The sequence below is a fragment of the Tenrec ecaudatus genome, chromosome 11 (genome assembly GCF_050624435.1).
Source record: "Tenrec ecaudatus isolate mTenEca1 chromosome 11, mTenEca1.hap1, whole genome shotgun sequence".
Lineage (NCBI taxonomy): Eukaryota > Metazoa > Chordata > Mammalia > Afrosoricida > Tenrecidae > Tenrec > Tenrec ecaudatus.
This window is the reverse complement of record NC_134540.1, coordinates 72,156,719-72,182,991: the sequence shown is the minus strand read 5'-3', so window position 1 is coordinate 72,182,991 and position 26,273 is coordinate 72,156,719. Positions and strand designations below refer to the sequence as shown.

Sequence of the window (26,273 nt, the reverse complement as noted above, 5' to 3'; positions counted from 1 at the left end):
TGTTTTCGGGTTTTTTTTGGAGAATGCTTTCCACACATATGTACACACCACTGATTTCAACAATGAGCCATGGTAAAGTCTTATAACTTCATAAGCACATAGCTACAACGCAGCTCTTGTCTGGAGAACTACTAAGTCCTTGGACATCTGCCCTCACAGTCTGTATGTGTGAATAAAGCATCTGTCTTTCAGGTAATGATGACCAAAGGGATGGGAAAGGAGAAGAGAAAGAAAAGATAAGAAAAAAAAGAAAGAAAAGATAAAAATGATTTTCCCCTGCTGACCATCATCTAAACAGGGCTCCCTGTGATTGTTTTTCAGTTCTCTGTTCCTACTTCCTTGGGCCTCATGCTTCTGTCTGATTACATATCATGGGTAGTTTGTAAACGGCTTCTCAGGTAACAAAAGAATTATTACCCACCCTAGTCCTAACTCTGATAGAGGGAGTTAGCCTGCTGGTAACCCAAATGCTAGCAATATAATGTAATTTCAGATTTATTTTGTGAACAACCCAAAATATAACAGCCCATCCCTTGCAGATAAAATCTCATTTAAGCTTAATTAGTAGGGAGAGCCTTGCTCTGTAAGAAGGCAAGCAATGCTATTTAGGTTAATGATGGGCATAAGACCTTAGGGTGTGTGTGTGTGTGTGTGTGTGTGTGTGTGGGATCTCTGACAACTCCTGGAGGCATGTAGGTATCACTTGGTGGTCTGATAACCCCCTGCTGAAATGTAGACATCAATTGTTTCCTGTAAAATTTCTCTTTTGTCACATTGTTTGGGATCTTGTGATCATTGAAAACCTGCTGATTATTTCTTGAGATCATTGCAAAACTTATTTTTGTTTTTAGTCACATATTTTAATGTTTATAACTTGCTTGATTTTCACTGAACGTTTGGAGGTTACAAACACCACTGTTTCCTTCTGTTTTGTGCTTGCAGAATAAACTCCGAGTGTATGAATCAACTTAGTCTTTCCCTTTGGTAGAAACAATGACAGGCAATCTCACATCCTTGTTCTTGGCATCAGTTGTGCTCAGTTACCTAGACACAAGCAATAGTGTGCAGTGTGTCAATGAAAATAAGATGTCTCCCACCACCCCTACACACACTACTGAAAACAAACCAAAACAAAACAAAAAAACCAGGGGAACCTCTTGATGCGATTCTCTTGAAGACTGTACACTGAAGAAAGATCCTCCTCGAGCGAATTACCAAGAGGCCAGAATCACAACCTTTACAAGCATTTAGAAGTGGCCCAAGCCTGATTGTTAATGCCTGGAAAAGGCTGGGGTCGGGAAGAAGAGAGCTAGAGACCTTGTACTTGATTTCTCATCAGCTGATTATTGCAGTCAAAGACCCAATAAGTGCTCACAATAAAAACATAGAAGGAAGGGATTAATATCCAGTGCACTCGACTTTTAGGCCACATGTCACCTCCAGGAAGCCTTCTCTGCCCTGAGGTCTGATTAATGGGCCTATTTTATCTGCCACTCCTGCTTCTTGAGCCTGTTCAAATTTTTTTGTGGAATATATGTGTACACCACCAAATATACATCCATTCACAATTCCTATATGAAAACTGACATTGATTCCATACTTCACATTGTATTACTAAACTATCCCTACCAATATTGTTTTCCCACAATGTATTCTCTCTGCCCACCCCCACCCCCCCATTTTCTTCAGTTCTTTAACTTTTGTCAGTTTGCATGCATAGATAAACCTTTAAAAGAGTACTGTTCTAGAAGCATTTTTCTGAAGATAATTCCAAAGCAGCTGCAGGCATACATCCTCAGGGGGCTGCCAGAAGTCCAAGCTGGCTTCAGAAGAGGATGTGGAAATAGGTCTAGCAGTACTGAGGTCAGCTGGATCTTGGTTGCAGGCAGAGAACCTCAGAAAGAGACTGTGTTTTCTTGGTCATGTAAAGGCATTCAACTGTAGATCATAACGAACTATGGATAACAGTTCGAATAATGGAAACTCCAGAGCTGAAAGGAGAATGTCTCACAGAACCTCCCCTCCCTTCCCCTCCCCTCCCCTCCCCTAATATTCTTCTGCAAACCATACAACCACCCACCTGAAGGAACATTATGTTCAGTAAGCTCCCGCCTGTCTGCAGCTGACCCTGATTCCCAGAATAGCCCAAACCACAATGCCTTGCCCACAATTGTCCCTGAAGACTACCCCCTCGACTGGTTCCATGAAACCCTGCCAGTCTGTACAGCAGGCCTTTTCACTCAAGCCAGAGCCCCTTCTCTCTAGTGTCCTTGAATAAACCTGCCTCCCACCATGGAGTCTCTCTGTCTGACTTTCCTACTACATATATTCTAACAAGAACACTTGATGGTGTTCATACGGAATCTGTACATGGACCAAGAGAGGCAGTCATTTGAACAGAACAAGGGAAAACTGAGTGAGTGAAAATGAGGAAAGCTGTGCATCAGGGTTGCATCCTTCCACCACACTTACTCAGTCTGTATGCTGAGCAACTACTCCAAGGCGATAAGAAGAAGAACGCCACCGCAGTACTGGGAGAGCCAGTTTACAACCGGAGACATGCAGATGACACAAGCTTGCTTGCTGACAACCACAAAGGCTTGACCAAAATACCAAGTCACTGCCATCAAGTAGGTGCCAACTCATAGGAACCCTACGAACAGGGTCAAGCTGTCCCTAGGGGTTTCTGAGACTGTAATTCTTTATAGAAAGCCAGCTCTGTTCCCAGAGGAGTGGCTGGTGGTTTTGAATTGCTGACCCTGCAGTTAGCAGTCCAATGCAGAACCACTGCACCACCAGGGTTGCTCAAGACGGTTTGCAGTACTCGAATAACTCAGCCTCTAGTATGGATTGCAATTCAATGTAGACAACAAAAATTCTCACGAGTGAACCAATAGACAACATCATGACAGAGAAAATACTGAAGTTGTCAAGGATTTTATTAAGTTTCATAATCAATGCTCATGGACACAGCAGTCAAGAAATTAAACAATGTGTTGCATTGGGCTAATCTGCTGCATACGAATCCTTTCAAATTTTAAAGAGCAAAGATGTCACTTTGAGGACTAAGGTGCACCTGACCCACACCACAGTATTTTCAGTGTCACTTAATAGCGAGCCACGGTATTTCAATCACCTCCTCTGCATGTGACAGCTGGGCACGAACCAGGGAGACCTCAGAAGAACGAATGCATTTGAACTATGGTGTAGCCACAGCTACTGAAAGTCCCACAGACTTCCAGCAGGACAAACACATCTGCCTCGGAGGAAATACAGCCACAAGCAAGGCTCATTAGATGTAAGGCTGGTGAGACTTTGTTTCATGTACTTTGGACACATTAATAAAAGAGACCAGTCCCTGGAGAATGACATCAGCAAAAAAAAAAAAAAAGAGCAAAGCCCCTCAAGGTGGGTGACACAGTGGCTATAAGAGAGGGCCCAAGCAGTGTTTTGTTCTGTTGTGTATAAGATTGCTACGAGTGACTGGTGGTTTCAAACCATTAACCTTCTGGTTAGCAACTCACTGCATAACTACTATACACCAAAACATGGAATGATGAAATTCCAGGCCGAAGAACTTCTTAACTAAACTATTCCCTTAATTCCACCATAAAGCAAAGGCCTGGAGAAGGCAAAAAGAGAAATTGTGGAAGCACTAAGGAAAAAGATAGCTAAATTAAAAAAAATTTTTTTTAAAGCAGAGAAGGAGAATCATCATGGAAGCAGGAAAACACGAGAGGATGGAGATGCAGGATGTGACTTGGTGGACTTTGGACTGCCTCACTTTGATTGTTAATTGAAACAATACCATCTACGTAACTAGGAAAATCAGGATTGTGTATTCTGTAAACTTAGGCGGGTCATCAACCCATATCTTAGAGACATGTATTGTATGTCATTCCATTTTTGTAGGACAACTAACAACAATCCAGACTCTGCAGCTGGAATGTGGTTTGTGACAAGTTTAACTATGCAACAATCTTCTAGAACTGTCTTTGTTTACCAGGTGGATTAACAATTCTCTCTCTTTCACACACACACACACACACACACGCACACACATGCATTTTCTGTTTTGGTTTTTTTTAACCTTCTGGGTGAGTTCCACCACTAGCCAGCATCCAGGGGGAATTCCTGCTGTCTTATTGAATAATCTTGTTGGAATCTGTACCTAAGGCTTGTCCTTTCCCACTTGCCTTGCTCTTCTGACATATGCCTCTGCTTGCAGAATGTTGGAGTGCTTTCATTTCCTCGCCTCACCAAGAGAAAAAGATAGAAACACAGCTTCTTAATAGTCATCCACTCAACACAATTTTGTCAGTTTTTGAAGGAGTGCCATAGGGGAAATGGCTGCTGTCAGAAATGGAGAAGTTGGAGAGTGGGTATATTTGACTTCGGTTTCAAAGGACCCAGCTTAGTGCTGATTCTGACAGAGGCATTCCCGCAGGTTCTGGAATCAAGAAGATCTGGATTTGAATTCTGGCTCAATCATTTATTTACTAGTTACATAAGTACTATTTGTATTTTTCAAACTAATTAATCTCTTAGAGCCTAAATTCATTCCTCTGTGAAATGGGGATAAATAGCTGCCTGTGCTAATGGTCTTTTGACCAGTCCTATGAAAATGGTTGGGAGCTCGGTCATTTGCCAAATGACAATTCTTTCTTTATCTGTCGAGAACAGAGTCCTCCTTGTCCGGCATTTAGAGACCGCTCTTAATGTACAATGTACAGCAAGACCTAGAAGCCCAGGTGGTGGAATGGTTGGTTACACATTGAGCTATGATATGAAAAGTCAGCAGTTGGAAAACGCCCGACGCTCCACAAGAGAAAGAGCAGGCTTTCTAATCCCATAAAGAATTACGGTCTCAGAAACCCACAGGGACAGTCCTACCCTGTCCCAGGGTCGCCATGAGTTGGACTTGACTCAATGGTAGTGAGTTTGGTTTGGGTTTGGTATAGCAAAGTTTAGGGTGAGTCATTCACAAGAGAAATTTTAAGTGGGATGTATAAAAAAATTTACCAAATGTCTTGGTCTCAATGATTTACTCTGTTACCAACAAACTTGCCGCTTGGCAATGTCTTTATCATAATACAAGAAGCTGTGTCTCAGACTTTTAGAGCAAAGGGAAAGTTGTTAATGGATGTTATGTCCAAGTTGTGTCCATATTGTGTGAGCGTGGACAAACCTTTCTGTCTGTTCCTTCTAAGTGGTAGAGGATTATAGGGATGTGGCTATTATGCATCTCTTTTTGGACCTTTAATTTTCTTCAACAGGAAGAAAAAGCTCACCTTGGGAGCTGATTATTAATTTGATTACTATTGTCCTGAGCCACCATTTGCCTGTCAGTTTGTCGTCCTGTGGTGGCTTGTATGTGGCTGTGCTGCTGGAAGCTCTGTCACTGGTGTTTCAAATGCTGGCAGGGTCACTCAGTGAACAGGTTTCAGTGGAGCTTCCAGACTCAGAACAGACAACAAAGAAGGAATTGGCTGCCCACTTTGAAGGAAGTAGCCCCGAAAACTGTAGGCATAGCTTTGAAACATTGTCAGAGACTGCAGGCCTGATGAATCAAAGTAGAGCATTGTTGGAGAGAGTGCTAGAGGATGGGTCACTTGAGCAGGAGGGCGCTTGAAATGTGACTGCGGAGGAACTGATTTCTCAGAGTGGAATTGACTATAGAGATGGGAGCAGGGTACAGTCTGTGAGAATGGAGTTTTCTGGATCTTCATTTGCTGATGAGGCACGACTCAAGGGAAAGACAAACCGCTGCAAAAACCTGCTAATGACTAGAACTTGGAATGTGTGAAATATGAGTCTAAGAAAAATTGGAAGTCATCAAAAATGAAACAGCATGCATAATGATTGATATCCTCAGCATTAGTGAGCTGAAAAAGACTGATATTGGCCATTTTGAAACAGAAAATGATATAATTTACTGTGCCAGGAAGAACACAGTCTAGAGGAATGGTGTGGAATTCATCGTCAAAAAAGACATTTCAAAATGAATATTGAGGTACAATGCTGTCTGTGATAGGATCATATATATCTGCCCTAAAGGAAATCCAATCAATATAATTATTAGTTAAATTATGCACCAACCACAAAAGCTGGTGATGAAGACATGGAAGAATTCTATCAACAACTGCAGTCAGAAATTGATCAAACATGGCATCAAGATTTGTTGACAATTATTGGTGATTGGCTTACAAAAATTGGAAACCAAGAGGAAGGAACAGTAATTGGACAATATGGCCTTGGTGAATAGAAACAAAGCTGGAGATCATGTGATAGACTTTTTGAAAAACCAATGACTTGTTCTAGCAATTCCTTTTTTTCCCAACCACACAAAAGGAAAGTATACACATGGAATTCTCCAAGTGCATTACACAGAAATGCAATGGACTATATCTGTGGGAAGAGACCCTTAGAAGCTCAATACCAGTAGTTCAAACAAGGTCAGAGGCTGCTGTGGAACAGACCATCAATTGCTCATACGTAAATTCATATTAAAGCTGAAGAAAATGAAAAGAAGCCCACAAGAGTAAAATATGGCCTTGAGTCTGTCCCATCTGAATTTCAAGAGTGCTTCAAGAACAGATTTGACACATTGAACATGAGTGACAGAAACCTGATTAGTTGTGGAATTACATAAAGAACATCATTCACGAAGAAAACCAAAAGCCATGAAAAAGGTAAGAAAAGATCAAAGTAGGTGTCAGAAGAGACTCTGAAACTTGCTCTTAAGCATAGAGTAGCAATGGAAAGCAAATGGAAAAAATGAGGTCATCAGCTGAACAGAAAATGGCAGAGGGCTTCTCAAGAAGACGAAGGAAAATAAGTAAACGTACAAAGACCTAGAATTAAAAAACCAAAACATGCTCAGCATGTCTTAACCTGAAAGAACTCAAGAAAAAATTCAAGCCTTGAGTGGCCAGGTAGAAAGATTCTTGGACAAAATACTGAATGGTGCTGGAAGCACCACAAGAAGATGGAATGAATACACAGAATCATTGTACCCAAAAGAATTAGTTAACATTCCACGATATCAGGAGGTAACATATGAGCAAGAACTAATGGTGCTGAAGGAAGAAGTTCAAGCTGCACCGAAAGCACTAGCCCAAACCAAGTCTCCAGGAATTGATGGAACACCAATTGGAATGCTTCAATAAGCTCACAAAGCACTGGAAGCACTCACTGGTCCAGGCCAGGAAATTTGGAAGACAGCTACTTGGCCAACTGCCTGGAAAAGAATAATTTGTACCCATTTCAAAAAAAGGTGATCCAATAGAATCCTTGTATTATAAAATAGTATCATTGATATCATATGAAATTAAAAGTTTACTGCAGAACATTCAACCATAGTTGCAGCAATACATTGACAGGTCCAACTCAGAAGAGGACGTGGACCAAGGGATATCACTGCTGATATCAGATGGATCTTGGCTGAAAGCAGAGAATACCAGAAAGATGTTTACTTGTGTTTCATTGGCTATGCAAAAGCATTTGACTGTCTGGACCATAATGAATTATGGATAACCTTGAGAAAAATGGGAAATCCAGAACACTTTATTGTGCTCATGTGGAAGTTGTGCATGGATCAAGAGACAGTTGTGTGAACAGAACAAGGAAATACTGCATGGCATAAAATCGGGAAAAGTATGTGTCAGGGTTGTATGTTCTCACTATACTTTAGTTATGCTGAGCAAGTCATCAGGAAAGCTGGGAAAAGAGTGTGGCATCAGGAGTAGAGGAAGGGTTATTAACAACCTGTACTGTGCAGATGACACAGCCTTGCCGAGAGGAAGAATCGAAGCATTTACTGATGAAGATCAAGAACTGTGTAGCCTTCAGTATGATTACAACTGAAAGTAAGAAAGACCCAAAGTCCTCACAACTGGACCAATAGGTAACATCATATCAATGGTGAAAATGATGAAGTTGCCAAGGATTTCATCTTGCTTGCATCCACAGTCAATGCCTATGGAAGCAGCAGTCAACAGATTAAAAAAACAAAACAAATTGCATTAGGTAAATCTGCTGCACCTCTTTAGAATATTGAAGAGGAAGGATGTTATTTTGAGGACTAAGGTGCACCTGACTCAAGCCACAGCATTTTCAATGGCCTCATAGGCATGTGAAAGTTGGACATCGAATAAGGAAGACTGAAGAAGAATCAATGCATTTGAATTGTGGTGCTGGAGAATATTGAAAGTACCATGGATTTCTAAAAGGACAAACCGATTTTTCTTGGAAGAAATATGGCCAGAGTGCTCCTTAGAGGCAAGGATGGTGGGACTTTATCTTACATACTTTGGACAAATTGTCAAGAGATCAGTCCCTGGAGAAGGACATCATGTTTGGCAGAGGGGCAGCAAAAAGAGGAAGGCCCTCAGTGAAATGGATTCAAACAGTGGCTGCAATGATGGGGTCAAGCACAGAAACAACTGTGAGGATGGTGCAGGACCATGCAGTGTTTCCTTCTGTTGTGTGCAGGGTTCCTGTGGGTCAGAGCTGACTCAATAGCACCTAACAACATTATCCTGAGAGGTGTGAGCCCTGGTGGCATAGTGGTTATTTGTTGGGCTGTGAACCTCAAGGTCAGCAGTTCAAAATCACCAGTCAAACTCAGGAGAAAGATGAGGCTTTCTATTCCGGTAAGAACCCAGTCTTGGGAATCCACATGGGGTAGTTCTAACCTGTCCTACAGGGTCATTATAAAGTTGGCATTGAGTTGATGGCAGTGAGTTTGATTTTTTGGTTTTTTGTTTTGAGACAAAAATAAATTTTGCAGGAAATACAAAATAAACAAAAACACCCAAAACCATTCTAATTGAATGGTTTTAAGCCTAATTACCGTTTCCCACAAAGTGCCTTTTTGTTACTTTGGGAATTTGACAGGATGCAGGATGTCGGTCTCCCTTGCATCTTTGCCCAATTCCCTTTAAACATTACCTTGCTGAGTTGCTGTAAGGATTATTGTGGTTGTTAAGCGAACACATTCCTTGTGTGCCTACCAATTACCAGCTGTGCGACCTTGAGTAAACGCTCTAACTTTTCTGAGCTCCAGTTTCCTCAGATGAAAACGGGTTGAAATGAGATAAATAACATTGCAGTAACGAGTCTGGTGTATGGCAGATAGCCAAATGATGCCGGGCGCAATGACAATCATCAGTGCAAGCAATCGTACACATGGATACTGAGAAAAATATGCCCCCCACACCCGGGCTTTCTCTAGATGGTTATCTATTTGGAACTAACGTTAGCCTCACATTTCTGACCCGGTGATATATTAGAACATGGTGCTTAAGAGAAAGGGGGCAGGAGAGCGAGGTGCAGTAGAAAATCAGGGGTCAGCACCCGAACAACCTGCATTGGAATCCTAGTTGTTTCTTCTTCCTAGTGGCTTAAATCGGTCCTTCTCGCCGAGTTCTGGAAATTGGGGCTAATGATGCGCCTCGCTGGGGCTGCGGCGGCCTGCCCGGACCGGCGGGGCCTCAGGCGTTCTTGCTGGGTTAGGGCGGGAATGCTTCCCAGGCCGAGGGCCGCGGCGGCGGGAGCTGACGGGGGAAGGCGCGATCGAGGATGCTCCGCCAAAGCCAGATGTGGCGGCGGGGAGCCTGTGGCGCGTGCCTCTCCTGCGACAGGACACCAAGACGTCGAGCCCGACCCCGCGGGGACGTTAAATAAAAGCGGGGGGGAAATGATCTCACGAGAATATATAGGCTGCGAGACAGCGCCTCTAAGTGACAGCCTGCGGGGCCACTGACGGGAGCCGCGCGGCCGCTGGGGGGCGCGCAGTGGCCGGCCGCCCGGAAGCCAGCGGCCAATGGCTGGCGGGGGCGTGGGCGGGGCTAGGGGGCGGGGCCGCCGCGGCGCTCCCGCTGGGGGCAGGGAGAGGGGCGGAGTTAGGCCGGGAGGGCGGAGCGGCCAGCAGCGGCGGCAGCGGCAACCTCAGCGGCGGCGGCGGCACTGGCGGCGGCGGCGGCAGCAGCGGCACTGGCGGCGCCGGCGGCGGGTGAGGGGCTCGCGGCGGCGGCGGTGCGCGGGCGGTCTGCAGGCGGGGGCGCGGGGCGGTTGCGCGCGGCTGAGGGGCGCGCGGCTGAGGGGCGGCGCCGTGCCGGGCTCTGCGGCGCCCAGGTGGCCGGAGATCCACCTGCTGGTAACGGAGCTCGCGCACCGCGCGCCGCACGCGCCGCCAGCCCGCGACGCGAGCTGGGCCCGAGGGGCCGCGGGGCCGCGCCGCTGCCCGGGGCCACAGCCCCTTTTAGCCGGGCGCTCTCCGGGGGTCGGCCGGCCGGCCCGCCTCCTCGTACGTGCCCGGAGCGCGCCCGCGCGGCGGGGCTCGTGCACTTTGGGGGAAGTGGAGGAAAGTGTGGGTTTGGAGGGTGGGCTGGGAAAAGGGAGCGTTGCCCCTAGGACCGGGCAGCCGGAGGGCCCTCGGTTGCCCTGCCGCCTGCTTGGGAGTCAGGGCCTCCGGGGGCAGCCGGTCAGGTGGGGCCCAGCAAGGCGGTCCCGGACCTAGAGGCAGGGTCTATTCCCGCCCAGGCTGAGGAGGTGTGCAGCCCTGCAGAGGAGCGAGTGGTCCAGTGTGAAGGACCACCGCCACCCCCACCCTCCCCACACACCTGGACCTCCGTTCCCTCCTCGGCAGGACCCTTAGGCTGTGCCTAGGTGATGCCACTAAATGTGCCAGGTGACACCTCAAACGCTGACAACCGTAACCACCAGTGTGCCCACTTTTTAATTCTTGCCTTGTTATCCTCCTGGGGCACCCATTCAATGGTTACAATTCAAATTGCGGTATCTGTGTGGATATATACATTCTACTTCCATATACATTTTAAATAAAGATTTCTCTATATTTTAATGTTGGGCTTCAGCAGTCTTACAATTTCTTTGATAAATGATAACGTCATTAGTTTGGATTTAACCTCAAATCTGGGGTCAAGTAATATGCCTTTTGGGATTTATTGTTAAAAGAAAATTAGAATGTTAAAAGACAGTTTGTCGTATTAATAGGTTATTGTGGTCTAGGATTCTTTGGCTCACATGTATAAATCTGAAAACGTACTGCATTGTGAAATGCTATAAACTGTATTAAAGGAACATATTAATCCGTCTAGAAAAGTTAGATAAAAGTTCTACGGGAGTATGTCATGTATCTCACAATTTTTTCCAGGCACCCTGTTCTGCCTGTAGGATGTTGTAGGTATAGTCTAATGTTCAGCCAAGTGGTGTCAGCCAGGGAACCCGGAGGACACTTTAAAGTAAAATAAACTGTTCAAATCCACTAGTAAAATGAAGGGCAGCATCCTTTAAGAACTGTTAATAACTTGGTTTTTTTTTTTTTTTTTCAGTCTAAGGTCTAGAGTTGAAAGTTCCATTCATATTTTGGTAGAATGGTGAAAATGATTAGTCATTTTAGACCCTACCATTTATTGTTGTGGTTAGAGATTCAAATATGTTAAAGGATGGTCTCAGAGGGCATAGAGCAAGATGTTAGATTAAAAAATTTTCAAATGGAGACATGATGCTGTTAAGAATTTGGGTCACTTGGTTTTTAGGCAGTCAATCCAGAAAGGCTCCTGATGATATCTTAGAAGCCAGCCTGTGAACTGCTTCTTGTGATTTAGCAGGATATAGATCATTAGCTTTGCTCTTGTCTGGCGACTGGCTTTCTATTGTATGGTTAAATTTCATTAACTAGAAGTGTATGTCTCCATTCCTACTGAGTCAAATACTCTAATAGCTTTCTTGCAAAATTTGAAGTCTTACTTGCCAATAGATTTCATTGTAAGTATCTTTTCCTTCACGCCTGAGCTTAATAGCTTCCTGTTTCCAGTATTTTGTATACCTTATGTGTTTCATGTAGTATGAAATGTGTATTGATGTATAGTTTGCTTTGATATTTACAGTTCATCTGCTTTTATTTATCTCTACCCATTTACATGGCACTTTATCACAGGGGCTCTTTTTGTAATTAGTGACGTTCCAAAAAAAAAAAATACCCTTTATTCTTTGATTCTGTGCGATCTGCTTCCTCATTATTGTGCATTAAATGTTTACTCTAGTAGCCTGCACACCCGATGCTGCTGGATGTAAAGTCAGCCTAGGTGTATAGCAACAAAAAAGTTATAAGCATGTTTATATATCAAGCCACAATTAAAATTTCCAAATTATATAATTCAGGGTTATCAGTTCTATTCTTTAATAAGAATTCATTAACAGGTACTTATCGATCCAACTATATTACAAATATTCCTATGTATAGCAGACGTTTGGTAGCGTTCAATTAAACTTATAGGATTTTTCAACAAAGGTTTTAAATTCCAAACTGGAGACATGGGCAACTGTTTTTTATATGAGTTTGTCATTGTTGTTAATTGTACAAGGTGAGTAAATTTGGCCTCAGCCAACAATGATAAGTTATAGGTGAAACTATTTTTGAGTTCCCAGTATTCAGGTAGAAAGAGGAAGCAGCATTCAGTGCTTCTGGAATGTTTTATCTGCAGTTTGAGAGCTGTTGGTGAAGGAAAGGTTAATGGGCAGGCCTGTGGCCTAGAAAGGTCTTACCCAAAAGCTATAGGAAGTGAGGAATTTCTCCGAAGTTATTGTTTAAACTCAGAAATTCTTGGAAAATTTCTAACCTTTAATAGATACGTGCTCATTACAGAATATAAGCATAATTGAATTTGCACTTACATTTGGGCAAAAATAGCATTGTGAAAGTCACTCCAGCTTAACCTGAGGCTTGGAGCATCGTGGCACCTCTTCCATGGGGCAGGTGGACTAGTTTCAGAGGCTAAGGATAGTGGATACGAAGTTTGGACTTTGCAAGTGGAGTTCTGTCTCCCAGCTAAGTTTCTTTGTATGTCCATAAGGCTTGCTCTCTCAGAATTTTGCATAGATTTAAAATATAAGTGGACAAAGCCTGTAGGAGGTACACCAAGAGTATTTGAAACTGTCATTGGTATTAATACTATGACCCAGTCATCTACTTACCCTAGCTGAGCCTCTGGTAGTTTTCAGTGTTAAAGAATAGCGAGGTGGTAGTTCCTGAATTGCCTACAAATGGCTGCTTTAATCAGCCTTACTCTTCCACTGTGGGAATGGCCTCTTGGGATTGGTAGGCATTTTTTGAGATGCATTAACTCACTCCGTGGAGTGTCATTTAGTATCTTGCTAAGTGCGGGTTGTCCCCTGGAGACCCCAGCAGAAGCAGTGCACATCTCTGAGTGTCGGCCCTGCTCCCAGGGAACGGGGACCTATATAAAAGCATGAACTGAACTGATGGCTGGCTGTCGATTTCTTTGGTTTGGTTTGTAATGCATTTAACATATTTTGAGGCTTTATTATGTGCTAGACCCAACACTTAGATAATCCTACCAGCTTCCTTTCATTCCGTTTTCTCAACAGCCTTGATAGATGTCTGGTCATTTCCTGGGTTTCCTGAGTCAAATCAATGTGAAGTGGGTCATAGGTCTGACAGGATCCTGCTTGGATTGTTGCATTTTCTAAGTACCAGAATATTCCCTGGGAGTGGGTTAGTCACTGAGGAAATGACATGTGTTTTAGGATGATGAATACGAAAATGACAGCTTGTTTATTATTTATAGTAACATATGGAAGAGAAGACAAGGTAGATTGTATCTTTCCCATATGGATAAATCCACAAGGCCTAGATAAGTCACAGGCCTCAAATCATGTTAAGGAATGACTGGTTTGGATTTGAGGACCCAGGTCTTTAACCCTTACATGTTGTAATCTGACAGTTTTCTTTCTTTTTTTTTAAAGTATCATTATGCAATTGGAAGTTTGAGGAGAGTGAAGATTGTGCTACTCAGGAACCATTGTGTGATTACTAGCGTTCTCAGCTTGGATTCTACGGCCCTTATTTAATGAGTCCCACAACTTCCCCCTTTAAGTGACCATAACTTTGTTTTCACAGACAAAACCAATCAGGAGGGAAGATCGTGCAAAGTTCTTTTTTCTCCCTGCAAAGTTTTTTTCTCCCTGGAGGATTCCGATGATCCTAGTACATTAAATGAGCGTACACGTGGGAAGTATCTTTATAGTTATAGTGTAGCCCTGACGAAGTCTTCTTTAGCATAGTGCAGAATCAATGAAGGGACCAGTGTTCTGCATCATCAAACCGGTTCTTCTTTCTCTTGTCCATCCTGTGTAGAAAGAAAAGAGCTCGATATATCAGCCAATGAAGTCCGTGAAGACAAGCCTGAGACGCCATGGCGGACGCATTCTGCAGAGCATCTGAGATGGGCCTCGCTTGGTGATTGTTGGCATTGGTCTGGAGCCAGGAGTGCTGGGTGCCCTTGACTTCAGGATCAAAAGAAAGCGGTCCTGGTTATCAGCGTAAACAGACGCACCGGTGTGATGGTGGAATGAGATGAGGCTCCGTAATGGAACTGTAGCCACGGCTTTAGTATTTATCACCTCTTTCCTTACGTTGTCTTGGTATACCACATGGCAAAATGGGAAAGGTAAGGGCGATGCCTTCGGAGGCGCACGTGCAATGTAGACTCTGATTTGTTCCCACAGGCACATCCCCCATTAGAAAGCGCTTGCCCTGAAGTCTGTCTTTACGTCCAGTTAGGGGTGGTTCACATCCAGCTTTAGTGCGTCCAGTGTTTGGCTTTGTATAAAGTATATATTGGTCAGGGGCTTCAAAAACTGGAATGAAAAGATCATTAAAATAATAGGGAAAGATCGTGAGTTTTTCCACAAACTTTTTGAAGCTCTCCTCATAAGTGCCCTTCTATGCATAAACATGAAAAGTACACTTCCGGTGAACAGAAACATCGTTAACAGAAAAAGCAGTGAGGATGATAATGTTTGCATGTATGCAGCCAAGTCTCAAAAAAAATATTCAATGCTATTGAGTTAATTCTGAATGTTAGTGACCTTATATTATAGAACAGAACAGAAGTGCCCCTGTGTGGGTTTATAAGACTGTAAATCTTTATGAGAATGAAAGCCTCTTTCTTCTGTGGAGAAGCTGATGGTTTTGAACTTCTGACTGCAGTTAGCAGCCCAGTGTGCAACTATAGCACTAGGGTTCCTGTGCAGCAATGTACCACCCACTTATTATGACTCCTGTGTGTACCCCAAATTTTTAAAATATTAGGCTTTCTGGGATTGATTCCTTATTACAAGCTTGTGAGTTTTTACTATAAATATGAGGGGCTAGTAGCCTAGCCAACTATCTGTTGCATAACGGCCTGGCACATTTTCCGCAATGCAAAATGAAGCCATATTCTTGGGTAGAGGAGAGAGAGAATTTCTAGTTGGAATGGAATTTGTTTTGTTTTCGATTTCTTGTAATTGCACTTGGAGAAGCAAATGCCGATCAGTGTTGCATGTTATACATGACAGCCAAGTTGAGTAATGAAGATTTTTGTTTGGGTCTTTTATTATTAAACATAAATGTTTAATAAGTTGCCTTGTATGAGAGTTGTGTAAAACACCCAAAAGGACATAATCATTATGTTCATGAAATTTGCATGCTAATTGTACTAGTAATTTGATGCTCTATAGTTAGTGAGTCTACTGGCATGTGTTGGCAGATTGCTCTTTAGACAAAACTATTTATGACATGGGTGAGGAAATAGCTGTGCTTAAACTGTTGAACGTTCCCTCTAAAGGTTCACTGTTCAATTAACTCAACTCACTGCCATCAAGACGATTCCAACTCACAGTGATTTTGTTATTGGAATTATGATCAAGGATAAAACTATTCTTTGTTTTTTCCTTTCTCGAGAAAAAAATATTTGGAGTCAAATTTCTACCCACACTCACTTGGCCTGTTTCTTTTCCTTAAATTAATCTAATTAATTTTGATGGCAAAAAGTATAGAAATATTAAAATGATGCTTACTTGGCTTGCTAGATGCTTCGTCACCTGGGGTATTTGAAAATGCTTTTGCTATTATTAGATTATGATGGTGATGGAGAAGATTAATTTGTGACTTAGGTTTTTTCTGTGTAATAGACATTGTGTGTGTGTGCACATACATATATCTGCATAAACTAAGCTATTTTAAGTGAGCACATTCTCTGCTTTGAAGAAGTATAGTCTTTCTCACTCTGAGTATGGCTCTTATTTCCAGGGGAAAAAAAATAACTCTTAGGAAAAAAATAACCTTATGCGTTTTCATTTTTTCCTTTGTGTACAAATATATACATTTTTAGGATTTATTTTTTAATTATACCTAAATGAGAAGATTTGCTTAGCAAGAATTTTGAATAGTTAACCAAACTGCTGATTATCCGTGAAATGGACAAAATCAATGACTGGTACAAATCAAAATTTTAAAAAGTTTCCTTATGAAATATGAGACTTGATTGACCATGAGAAAAACCTGTAGTTTTTTTTTTTCTTATCAGGAAACTTAGGTATTCACTGAGGTACAGTAATGAAGACATTTAACCATTTTCACTGCATCTTAATAAGATTAAAAGTTTTAGAATCTTATTCCATTTAGAATCTTCCTATGTAATTGCATTATAAGCATTATTGTAAAAATGTGTCTTTAAAAAAAATCATTTTATTGAGGGCTCCTACAACTCTTACCACATACATTTAACTATGAATGAATCCATACATTCAACCATTGTGTCAAGCACATTTGTACATTTGTTGCCCTCATCAGTCTCAAAACATTTGCTTTCTACTTAAGCCCTTGGTATCAGCTCCTCATTTCCCCCCTCCTTCCCTTCCCTGTTCCCTTCTCCCTCATGAATGCTTGATAATTTATAAATTATTATTATTTTGTCATATCTTACACTGTCCGATGTCTCCCTTCACCTGCTTTCCTATTGTCCGTCCCCTAGGAAGGAGGCTATATGTAGATCCTTATAATTGGTTCCCCATTTCTACCCCACCTTCCCTCCACCCTCCCAGTATCCCCACTCTCACCACTGGTCCTCAAGGGATCAGCAGGCCTGGATTCCCTGTGTTTCCAGTTCCTATCTGTACCAGTGTACAACCTTCTGGTCTAGCCAGACTTGTAAGGTAGAATTGGGATATGATAGTGGGGGGAGGGAGGAAACATTTAAGAACTAGAGGAAAGTTGTATATTTCATCATTGCTACACTGCACCCTGACTGGCTCATCTCCTCCCTTCCCCATGAGTAAAAATGTGTATTATGTGTATAATCAGTGAATTTATAAAACATAAAGATTCTTTTAGGTACGAATACATTAAGAGAGACACAGTGAGAGGGATGTCTCATCTTTGCTTTTCTATCACTTTGAACAGTTCTGTGTCTACTCTCTCCTGCTGTGCTTTTCTGCTTATTATTTTGCCCCACTCTATTCACATGGGTCTCCTGGGATGATTGCATAAAGTTCCCCGTGTAAATGCTATTGTGTTTGCAGCCAATCTTAAACTGTTGAGCATTTGGATTCTTTCAAGACAGCTCTGGCAGCCATAGAGTTTAGATTTTCCTGAGAAGACTTGATTTCATATGTTGAATTCTAGAATACTGAGAAACCATGTGACTTGGTTTTTTATTTTGAAAGCATAGCTTCCATAATCCTAGGCACTAGTGGGTCAAGAGTTTTTTTATTTTTAACTCTTGGAGGGAGTTTTGATTTTAACATTGGTTCCTTTTGTGTACTTACTGTGAACTATATGTGAACATTGGATTGTAGACTGAATACAAAAAGGAAAAAGAAACTCCGCACCTTTGAAGAGTTCCCTGACTTGGCCAGGAAGATACATGCAAGCAAATATGATATCATCGGAAAGGGTGTGATGGAAACAACAACAGGAAGCTAACCTTGCCCTGTAATCATCATCATGCTTACCTTATCTCACTTAATTTTCTAAAACAACCCTGGAAGGTGTCATTACCCTCTTTCTGTGAAAAAGAGGAAACAAAGCTGAGTGAGAAACTTGCCAAGTCATACATTAAGTGGTGGTGGAGTTGAAATTAGAACTTAGACAGAGCTATTGCTCTACTGCCTCGAAGAGCAGAGACAAAGCTGCTAATTCTTCAGGTGCTTTCTCCTAAGAGAGGGAGTAGAGTTTGAAAGAGAAATGTGAAGGCTTTGCTGAGCAGGAGGGGGACAAGTGGACATACCCGATAGAGGGCGCTGCAGGTGAAGTCATGCACGGTGTGTGTATGCTTTGAAATTGGGAGGTGCGTACAGACAGGAACTGGAAACACAGGGAATCCAGGGTGGATGATCCCTTCAGGACCAGTGTGAGTGGCGATACTGGGAGGGTGGAGGGAAGGTAGGTTGGAAAGGGGGAACTGATTACAAGGATCTACATGTGACCTCCTCCCTGGGGACAGACAACAGAAAAAGTGGGTGAAGGGAGACGTCGGACAGGGCAAGATATGACAAAATAATAATTTATAAATTATCAAGGGTTCATGAGGGAGGGGAAAAAATGAGGAGCTGATGCCAGGGGCTTAGGCGAAGAGCAAATGTTTTGAGAATAATGAGGGCAATGAATGTATAGATGTGCTTTAAACAATTGATGTATGTATGGATTGTGTTAAGAGTTGTGTGAGCCCCTAATAAAATGATTTAAAAAGAAGAAATTGGGAGGTGCTCAACATAAGCTGTACACAGGATTCTGGTAATTATAGTTTCCAGAAGTGTATCTGGTTTGTCATTGGTCTTCACTTAACCACTAGCATGAGTATATGAGCTGGTCCGTGGAACTGGCTTAAATTAGGGTATATGGCATGTCAGGAACCCTGCCAGTGGAGGGTAGGTAGGGTTCAGGGCAAGCTCTAGTTTCAGCAGGGTGTGCAGGTGGCCTACATAATAATGAGGCAGAATTCCAAGTATGTAATAGCAATGGGTAGTTAGGGAAGTGGTGAGCAGGTTTTGGAGGAGTGCATAAAGAGTAATTGCACATTTCACTTGGTGGGGGTAGTGGCACTCATCCTAACCTCCTACTTTGGTCAAGCCCAGTTCAGAAACCAGGCAAGATGAAGTGTGGGGCAGGGATTGATGTTTAACCTTAGTGCCTGACCCTGGAGGAGCTGTGGGGTCACAGTAGTTATGCATTGGGCTGCTACCCAACAGGTCTGCCATTAGAAACCACCAGCCACTCTGCGGGAGAAAGATGAGGCTTTCTGCTCCTACAAAGAATTGCAGTCTGCGAAACTCACACAGGCACTTGCACTCTGCCCTGTGAGGTCGAGACGAGTAAGAGCTCGATGGCAGCGAGTTGAGTGAGTTAAGGAACACGGAATGCCCGCCACGGGGAGAAGCACACAATTCATGTGGAGTGCAACGAGACCATCATCACAGTAGTACATCACGCATAACCCACTATGCCACAGGGCTCCTGCTTCTGGGCCCAGGCACTGGTAAAAGGTTTGGGTAGCATTAGTGAACATGCCAGAGAAAAATCTGCTCTAGAGTTAGGGGAGAACTAAGGGAGATAGCTAAGAAACAATCTATAACTGAACTAAACAGTACATTTTAAAGGATTAAGTGTTTTTCCAAACCTTTTTTTGAAATAACTTTAGATTTATGATAACTTTGCAAAAACAGTACACCAAATCTTTTGCACCCATCACCCCGTGTCCTCTAATATTGACTAGGTAAATGACCTGAATAAATTTTTCTAAGCCAGAAAATGAACTTTGATACAAATAGTTGTGATACTATTCACTAATCTGTGGACCTTATGTGAATTTCGTTATGTGTCCCACTAATATTCTTGTCTGTCCAAAGTTACAGTTGTGGGGCTGAGGGCCCCACATTACGTTTAGTTTGTGTCTCCCTACTGTTGTTAGGTGCTAGATTTTCAACTTGGCAGCCACATGAAACAGAGTAGAATTCATCCAAAGTGTTGGGGACTGCTAACTGCAAGGTCAGCTGTTCAAAACCACCACCCTCTCCTTGGGAGAAAGATGAGACTTTCTACTCCTGTAAGAGTTATAGTCTTGAAAACTCATAGGGGGCAGTTACATTCTGTCATGTGAGTCAGACCAGACTTGATGTTAGTGAGTAATCTTTATGAAACCAGATTGCCAGATCTTTCTCCCATAGCGCTATTCCAGAATCCAAACTCGCTGCTATCAAGTCAATTCCAACTCATTAACGACTTTTTAAGACAAAGTAGAATTTCTGTGGGTTTCCAAGCTGGTAACTCTTCACAGGAATAGAAAGCCTCATCTTTTTCGCTCGGAGCAACTGGTGGTTTCCAACTGTTGACCTTGGGCTTAGCAGCTCAACTGTAACCTCTCTGCTACCAAGGCTCCTACAGAGTTTCTGGTAGACTCAAATAGACAAGCTTTAGGGTTTATTTCATTGGGATACCAGAACTCTTTCCATTATGAGAAGTTGCTCAGTCTTTCTTTCTGTCTATTATTGTGAATTAGATGAAGGCTTACAGAGTTCATGGGTCCTCAGACTACGGCCCGCGGGCCACATGTGGCCCGCCAAGGACATTTATCCAGGCTGCCGGGTGTTTTTGCCCCGTTTTGTTTTTTACTTCAAAATTAGTGCAGTGCGCATAGGAATTTGTTCATAGTTTTTCTTTTAAACTATAGTCCGGCCCTCCAGCGGGTCTGAGGGACAGTGGGCTGGTTCCCTGTTTACAGTTTGAGGACCCCTGGGCAGTAGATCTTCAGTTTTAACATTCAATAGTTGATACACATAGTTTCATCTCACTCTTTGCAATTCCCTTCATGTAACAGCACCCATCTTACTGCCTCCCTGTGTTTCCTGTTTCCATGCTTCCATCTTTTCCTGCCCTTCTGAACTTTTGTCCTAGGGTATGTGCTACCCCCTTGGTCCAAAGGGTTGTGCACCTCACTAGTGTACCCCTAATAGACCTGCTTATTGTTTGGCTGGAAATTGGGCCATGGAATGTGTTCAGTTTTGGTCTTGGAAGGGTGACCAAGCAGCATAATCTAGGGGTTTCTATCAGCTCTATCTAATCAAGCCTGGTTTCTTTCATGGTTTCAAGTTTTGTTCCAAGAGTTTTTCCCATTCAACCCAGGCCTTTTTAATACAATCCCTTTATGAGCAGTTGGGGGTGGTTTTCTGGTCTCGGATGGTAGAGACTGATGCTCATGTGGGCCAGTGTCCTCCAAAGTGGGTAATACTGCCTTCTGGGGGTGCTGGCACAATCCAGGGGTCCTGCAGAAGCAGACACCCACACTTTATCCTGGATTATGGGCTGTGGTACAAACGTTTTGGTTACATTTTTTTCTGAAGAAAGGGTGGTAGGCTAGATAAATTTGGGAACCTATGATGTGGTCCTTTAGTTCTTTGAACTAATTGCTTTCATTTGTGTTCAATTTTCGTTACTCTTCTTAGCTCTGAACATGGAAAGGCCAATTGTTGTAAAAGCTTTCAAGACCCTGATCACTACTCATCAGAGTAGGATGTATTACATTGTCTTTGTGGACTGTGTTACATCAATTGACCTTGGCGTCCCCCGAGACTGGTTCTGAGCCCCACGCCCAGTGAGGTATTTGGGTATGTTTAAGAAGTCCTCATAAATTTGTTCCCTACATGTCCACCCATGCTTCTGGGTATATTTTCACCAAAGGTTAATGTCTGTACAAATATCCTCTATCAAACCTGTTATATGTGGCTGTACTTCCACTCTTCCGACACCCAGTCAGCCCGAGCTTATCCATACATCTACTTGTAGATCACCTTACCGAAGGATTGTGTACGTAACAGTATTGACCGCTGTTGCCTCTAACTCTTCCCCTACCTCTATCATTTTGGGGACAACTTCCCTATTCCCTTATATTGCAATCCTTCTCCATACTAATGCTCTTGACAGCTACTTGACTTCCTCTCCATTTCATAGTTCTGTAACTACACCATTCCCTCTTTTGACTGTGTATTTATCTTTGTTATAGTTTGATACATCTGGTTCCCCAGTTTCAGTTTTTCAGGTTTCTTTTGCTTTGGATGCTTCTATATCTAACTTAAAGTTTAAGTGGTGATGTCATGTGTGCTAATCTCAGGTTGCTGTCAACTGTTTTTGGTTCTCCAAAGAACTCCCTTTAGTATTCCTAATAAGGATGGCCTGGTTTTTACAAATTAAAACAAAAAAGTTATCTGGAAATGCCCTAATTTTGTCACTGTTATTTGAGGGACAATTTTGCTATATTTAGGATTCTTGGTAAGTTTGGGTTGTTTGTTTTCTGTCATCCTATTGCCTTCACTCCTGCTTGGTTTCTGCTGAGAAGCCAGGTATTACTCTTTGATTTTCCTTGTAGGTGACTTCTTATTTCCTGAGCTGCTCTCAGGAGTCTCCCTTGTTTTTGGTTTTGGGAAGTTTGATTTTGGTATGTCTTGGTGAATACTGACACACAATCCTTTGTTGTTGTTTTTTGCCTACAAGTTTCTGTTTCTAAAGGGGTGTTTCCATGTGTTCCTCTGAAGGTACTGGATCTTGTGTTTCGTATTTTTAATACAGTTTGTATTTTGTCTGGCTGCCTTTTCTCCAACACTTATTGAATTTAGAAATAAAACCTGCTCATTCAAGGAGGTTACTGAATATAATTTATCCAACTAACCAGACTAAACAGTGCATTTATTAACGCCGATCACTTGTTTAAGTGATGTCTGTCAGGTTTTCCACCATTAAGTTACTTAGAGGCATACTTTGAAACCAAGCATATAGCCTGTTTCCCGTTATACTTTCACTCACTGGTTTTAACATCCATTAATAATTTTGCTTGTTGTTGTTTGGTGCCATCAAGTCAGTTCCGACTCTAGTGACTTTGTACAACAGAGCAAAACACTGCCAGCCCCGTGCCATGCTCACAGTAGTCCTTATATCTGAGCCTATTTTTGCAGCCACCTTGTCAGTTGTTTTTCTTTCTCTGAATCTTACATTTTCATTTATTTATTTTCCTCCCCTTTAAAATGACAAGAGCATTGAATAAAAAGGAGTGAGTTTTACTTCCTTTTGGGTTTTTGTTGTTGTTTTTAATATGTCAGTATTTTACATTGCTAGATGTGCAAACTTTCTATGGAAGCACAACCCTTTGATTTTTAAATAAACGGGAAAATGATTTAACTACCTGAGGGTGGGTTTGTCTAAGTCATTGCTTTTTCAAAAAATGGCTTTACTGCACATAAAGTACATGGACTTGGCCTAAGGAAGACTAGGAGCTTCAAGAATATCGTTTTATATTGAATGAAAACATCCTATTTTTACAAGTCAGTGTTGTAGATATGGTTTACTTGGGTTTCATACTCTGAATTATTTCATCTATCAATTTTTTCACTTCTTTGTGTCTTGTAATGCTCGGCTCAGACAGTCCTGTAGTTCAGTGCCAAGTCAGTCAACTTGCATCTGGTTTGTACAATCCTTCTTATTGAGAGTCTCCTTTTCCTTGCCCCTCTACTTTACCAAGCATGATGACCTTCTCCAAGGACAGGCCTGTTCTAATAACGTGTCCATTACGTACCCATTTTCTTTAGTGCTTGTCTTTGGAAGGTGATTATCACAGAATGCCAGTTTGTTCACATATGTACTCACCTATATTTATACTTCTATCCATAGCTTTGCTACCTAGATCTTTCCTGTTTCCTTTTACCTCCCTCCTGCCCCCTGCCTCTTAGTAATTCCTCTCAGCTAGATTGCTGTGCTCCCACACCACCAGGATCATTACTCCCTCCTCGTTGTTGATTTTAATTCCCTTCTTCCCCTGCCTATGGCATTTGCTCACTGCTTTCTTCCCCCGCCTCCTCCCCCCACGTCCCTCCTCGGACTGTTGGTCCCATTGCTTTCTCCTCGGGCTTGCTTCCCATGCCTATCTTATATAGGTAGGCAGAACAACAATAACAGAGACAAAACAAAAGATTAATTTTTTTAAACCTGAGAAAGCATACATAATTCCTGGTTTATCTGCTGACCTTTATGACTATCTCCCCATCGGTCCTGGGGGTTTCTGGGAGCTGTCCCTCCTAGCCTGAATTCTATTTTTTTGACTCCTAATATGTTTCTTTATTAAACTAATTATTTGCATGAGTACATATGCATGGACATTTACTTTTTTTCCATGGACTATGCTCCTTTAATATAATTAATAATTTAATTGTTTAAATTGTACCAGAGGTACATTGGGTGCACCTTCAAGTTGGCTCCTGTGTCTCTTGACATACTGAATGCTTTTTTAAAAAAATTGAAGTGAAATTTACACAATACAAAATTAACCATTTGAACATGCACAATTCAGTGGCATGTAGTACATTCACCAAGTGTACAACCACCATAGTGTTCTTTGTAGCCTCCCCTTTCCCTTATCCCCCTTTTCTTAATTTTCTGACAATCAAAAAACTTGCTTTCTAGTATCCCGATATAATTACTTATTTACTTAGTCCCAAAGTACAAGGGAACTCTGAAAAGTTCGGAAAAATAGAAGAAATGCAGTTTTCCCATGAACTTAAAAAAGCCCCCTTGGACACATGGTTTCAGAATTACTAACCCATAACCCAGGGAAAAATCAATTTATTCTAGTATAATATTTATGTACAGTTCTTTTTGTCTTTATTTAGTCTGACAATATGCATAGTCAAAATGCTGTTTTCCAAAATTATTTAGCTTAGTTTTTGTCTGAGCTACTTCTCCAGTGTTGTTTTGTGATTCATTTGGGCTGTTTGTATTCCATTTTAGAGTACCTGAGTGGAGCAAATGGTTAAGTGCTCAGCTAATTACTAAAAAGTTGGTGTTCAAATCTATCCACAGATGATTTGGAAGAAATGCTTTGTTTGTTTTTGCATTTCATTTTTGGTTTTCCATCCATCCTGTTTATTTATATTTTGGACAAGGGAAACATTATCTTGGTTCTGAGAATCAGAACTGTTAAAAACAAAACCAGACAGTAAGATGTTATGTGTAAAACTATATATTAAGAGAAGTGTCCCTCCCTCCTCTCACTTCTACTGCCATTCCATTCCTCATTTTCACCTAATTTTTATCCCTTACTTTCACTTGGTTCTTATCTTTCACTTAATTTAATTTGAAGGCTTGCCCTTCCTGTATTTAATACATTAATATTTCCTTATATCCTTTTATTTCTTACATGAAGAGTAGCATTCTATAGATATTTTTTGACATGCACCCTGCTCTATCACTTCTGCCCCATTAAGCAGTAGATCTTGGAAATGATTTCATATCAGTTCATGGAGAGCTTCTTCCTTCTTTCTTCACTTCGTACTACTTCCTTGTCTGGAGTTATCCTAATTCATTCAACCACTTTCCTTACTAAGTTTGGTTTTTATTTATAAAAGGGTGAGTCAAACAGTATTGCTATTAAGATTCTAGGCCACACATACGTGGGTTTATTCCAAACATACTGTGTTTAAGTATATCTGTGATCAGTGGATGGCTGTAGGTAAGTTCTCCCCGTGTACTTGTGTTGGTCCCCATACCAAGTAAAACTAAACTCACTGCCACTGAGTCAGTTCTGACTCCGAGCAACCCTGTAAGGCACAGTAGAACTGCCCCTGTGGGTTTCCGCGGCTGTCACTCTGTACAGGAGTAAAAAGCCTCATTTTCAAACTGACCTTGTAGTTAGCACCGCATTGCTTTTTTTTTTAAAGGATACTTTTTGTGCAATTGTGGGGTGGGGGGTGAAGGATAATTTTGAGATCAAGGCTAATAACAGATTTTTAACAAAACTGTAATGGACATCTCAAATCATTAGCGCTTTACAACAAGTTTATAAAAATGCTGCCCCACATAAAACCATGTTTTGGATGGATCAAGTGTTTTAAGGCATGTCAGGAAAACCTCAAAGGTGAGAAAAGCAGAGAGGTCAGTGGAACTGCTTTTTTTTCAGGATTCCAAAGAGATAATCTTGATAGATTTTCTGGAACGATAAAGGATGTTCAAGGGGGCTCTCTTGAAGAGGCTTTAAAAAATGGAAAACAACTTTGCTGAGAAAAAGGCCAGGAAAGTTGTGCCGAGCATGTTTCCCACCACAATGATGTACCTGCTCCTTCTTCGAGGGTACCATATGCTTCTGATCTTGTTTCCTCCAACTTTCTTTTTCTTCTTGAAGCTCAAGGATCATTAGACAGGAATAAGGTGTGAGTCCTGAGAGGATGCAAACACTGCCATTTGAATGAAGTATATGTTCCAAGCGTAGACTTCTTCAGGGAAGGGCTAGAGAGATGGAAACACTGCTTTCAGATGCGTATAAACAGCATCACATTTTGATATCTTTGTTTAACCAAGATGCTTATGACTTTATAGCCATGCTTTTTGACTTTTCCCTCGTACTTCCATTCTGTCAATTTTTTGT

At 42.0% G+C, this 26,273-nt stretch overlaps 1 protein-coding gene across 3 annotated transcripts in view; it reads left to right on the top strand.

Annotated features, from left to right (window-relative positions):
• The first annotated feature begins 9,916 nt into the window (after window positions 1-9,916).
• The window catches only part of MGAT4A (alpha-1,3-mannosyl-glycoprotein 4-beta-N-acetylglucosaminyltransferase A), a 108,382-nt gene continuing 92,025 nt past the window's right edge, over window positions 9,917-26,273 (top strand). For all 3 annotated transcript variants that reach the window (XM_075563208.1, XM_075563207.1, XM_075563209.1), the window contains exons 1-2: window positions 9,917-10,015; window positions 14,186-14,498. In XM_075563208.1, coding sequence (XP_075419323.1) covers window positions 14,405-14,498 — 94 coding nt within the window. In that variant the 5' untranslated portion in view covers window positions 9,917-10,015; window positions 14,186-14,404. The remainder of the gene's footprint in view (window positions 10,016-14,185; window positions 14,499-26,273) is intronic.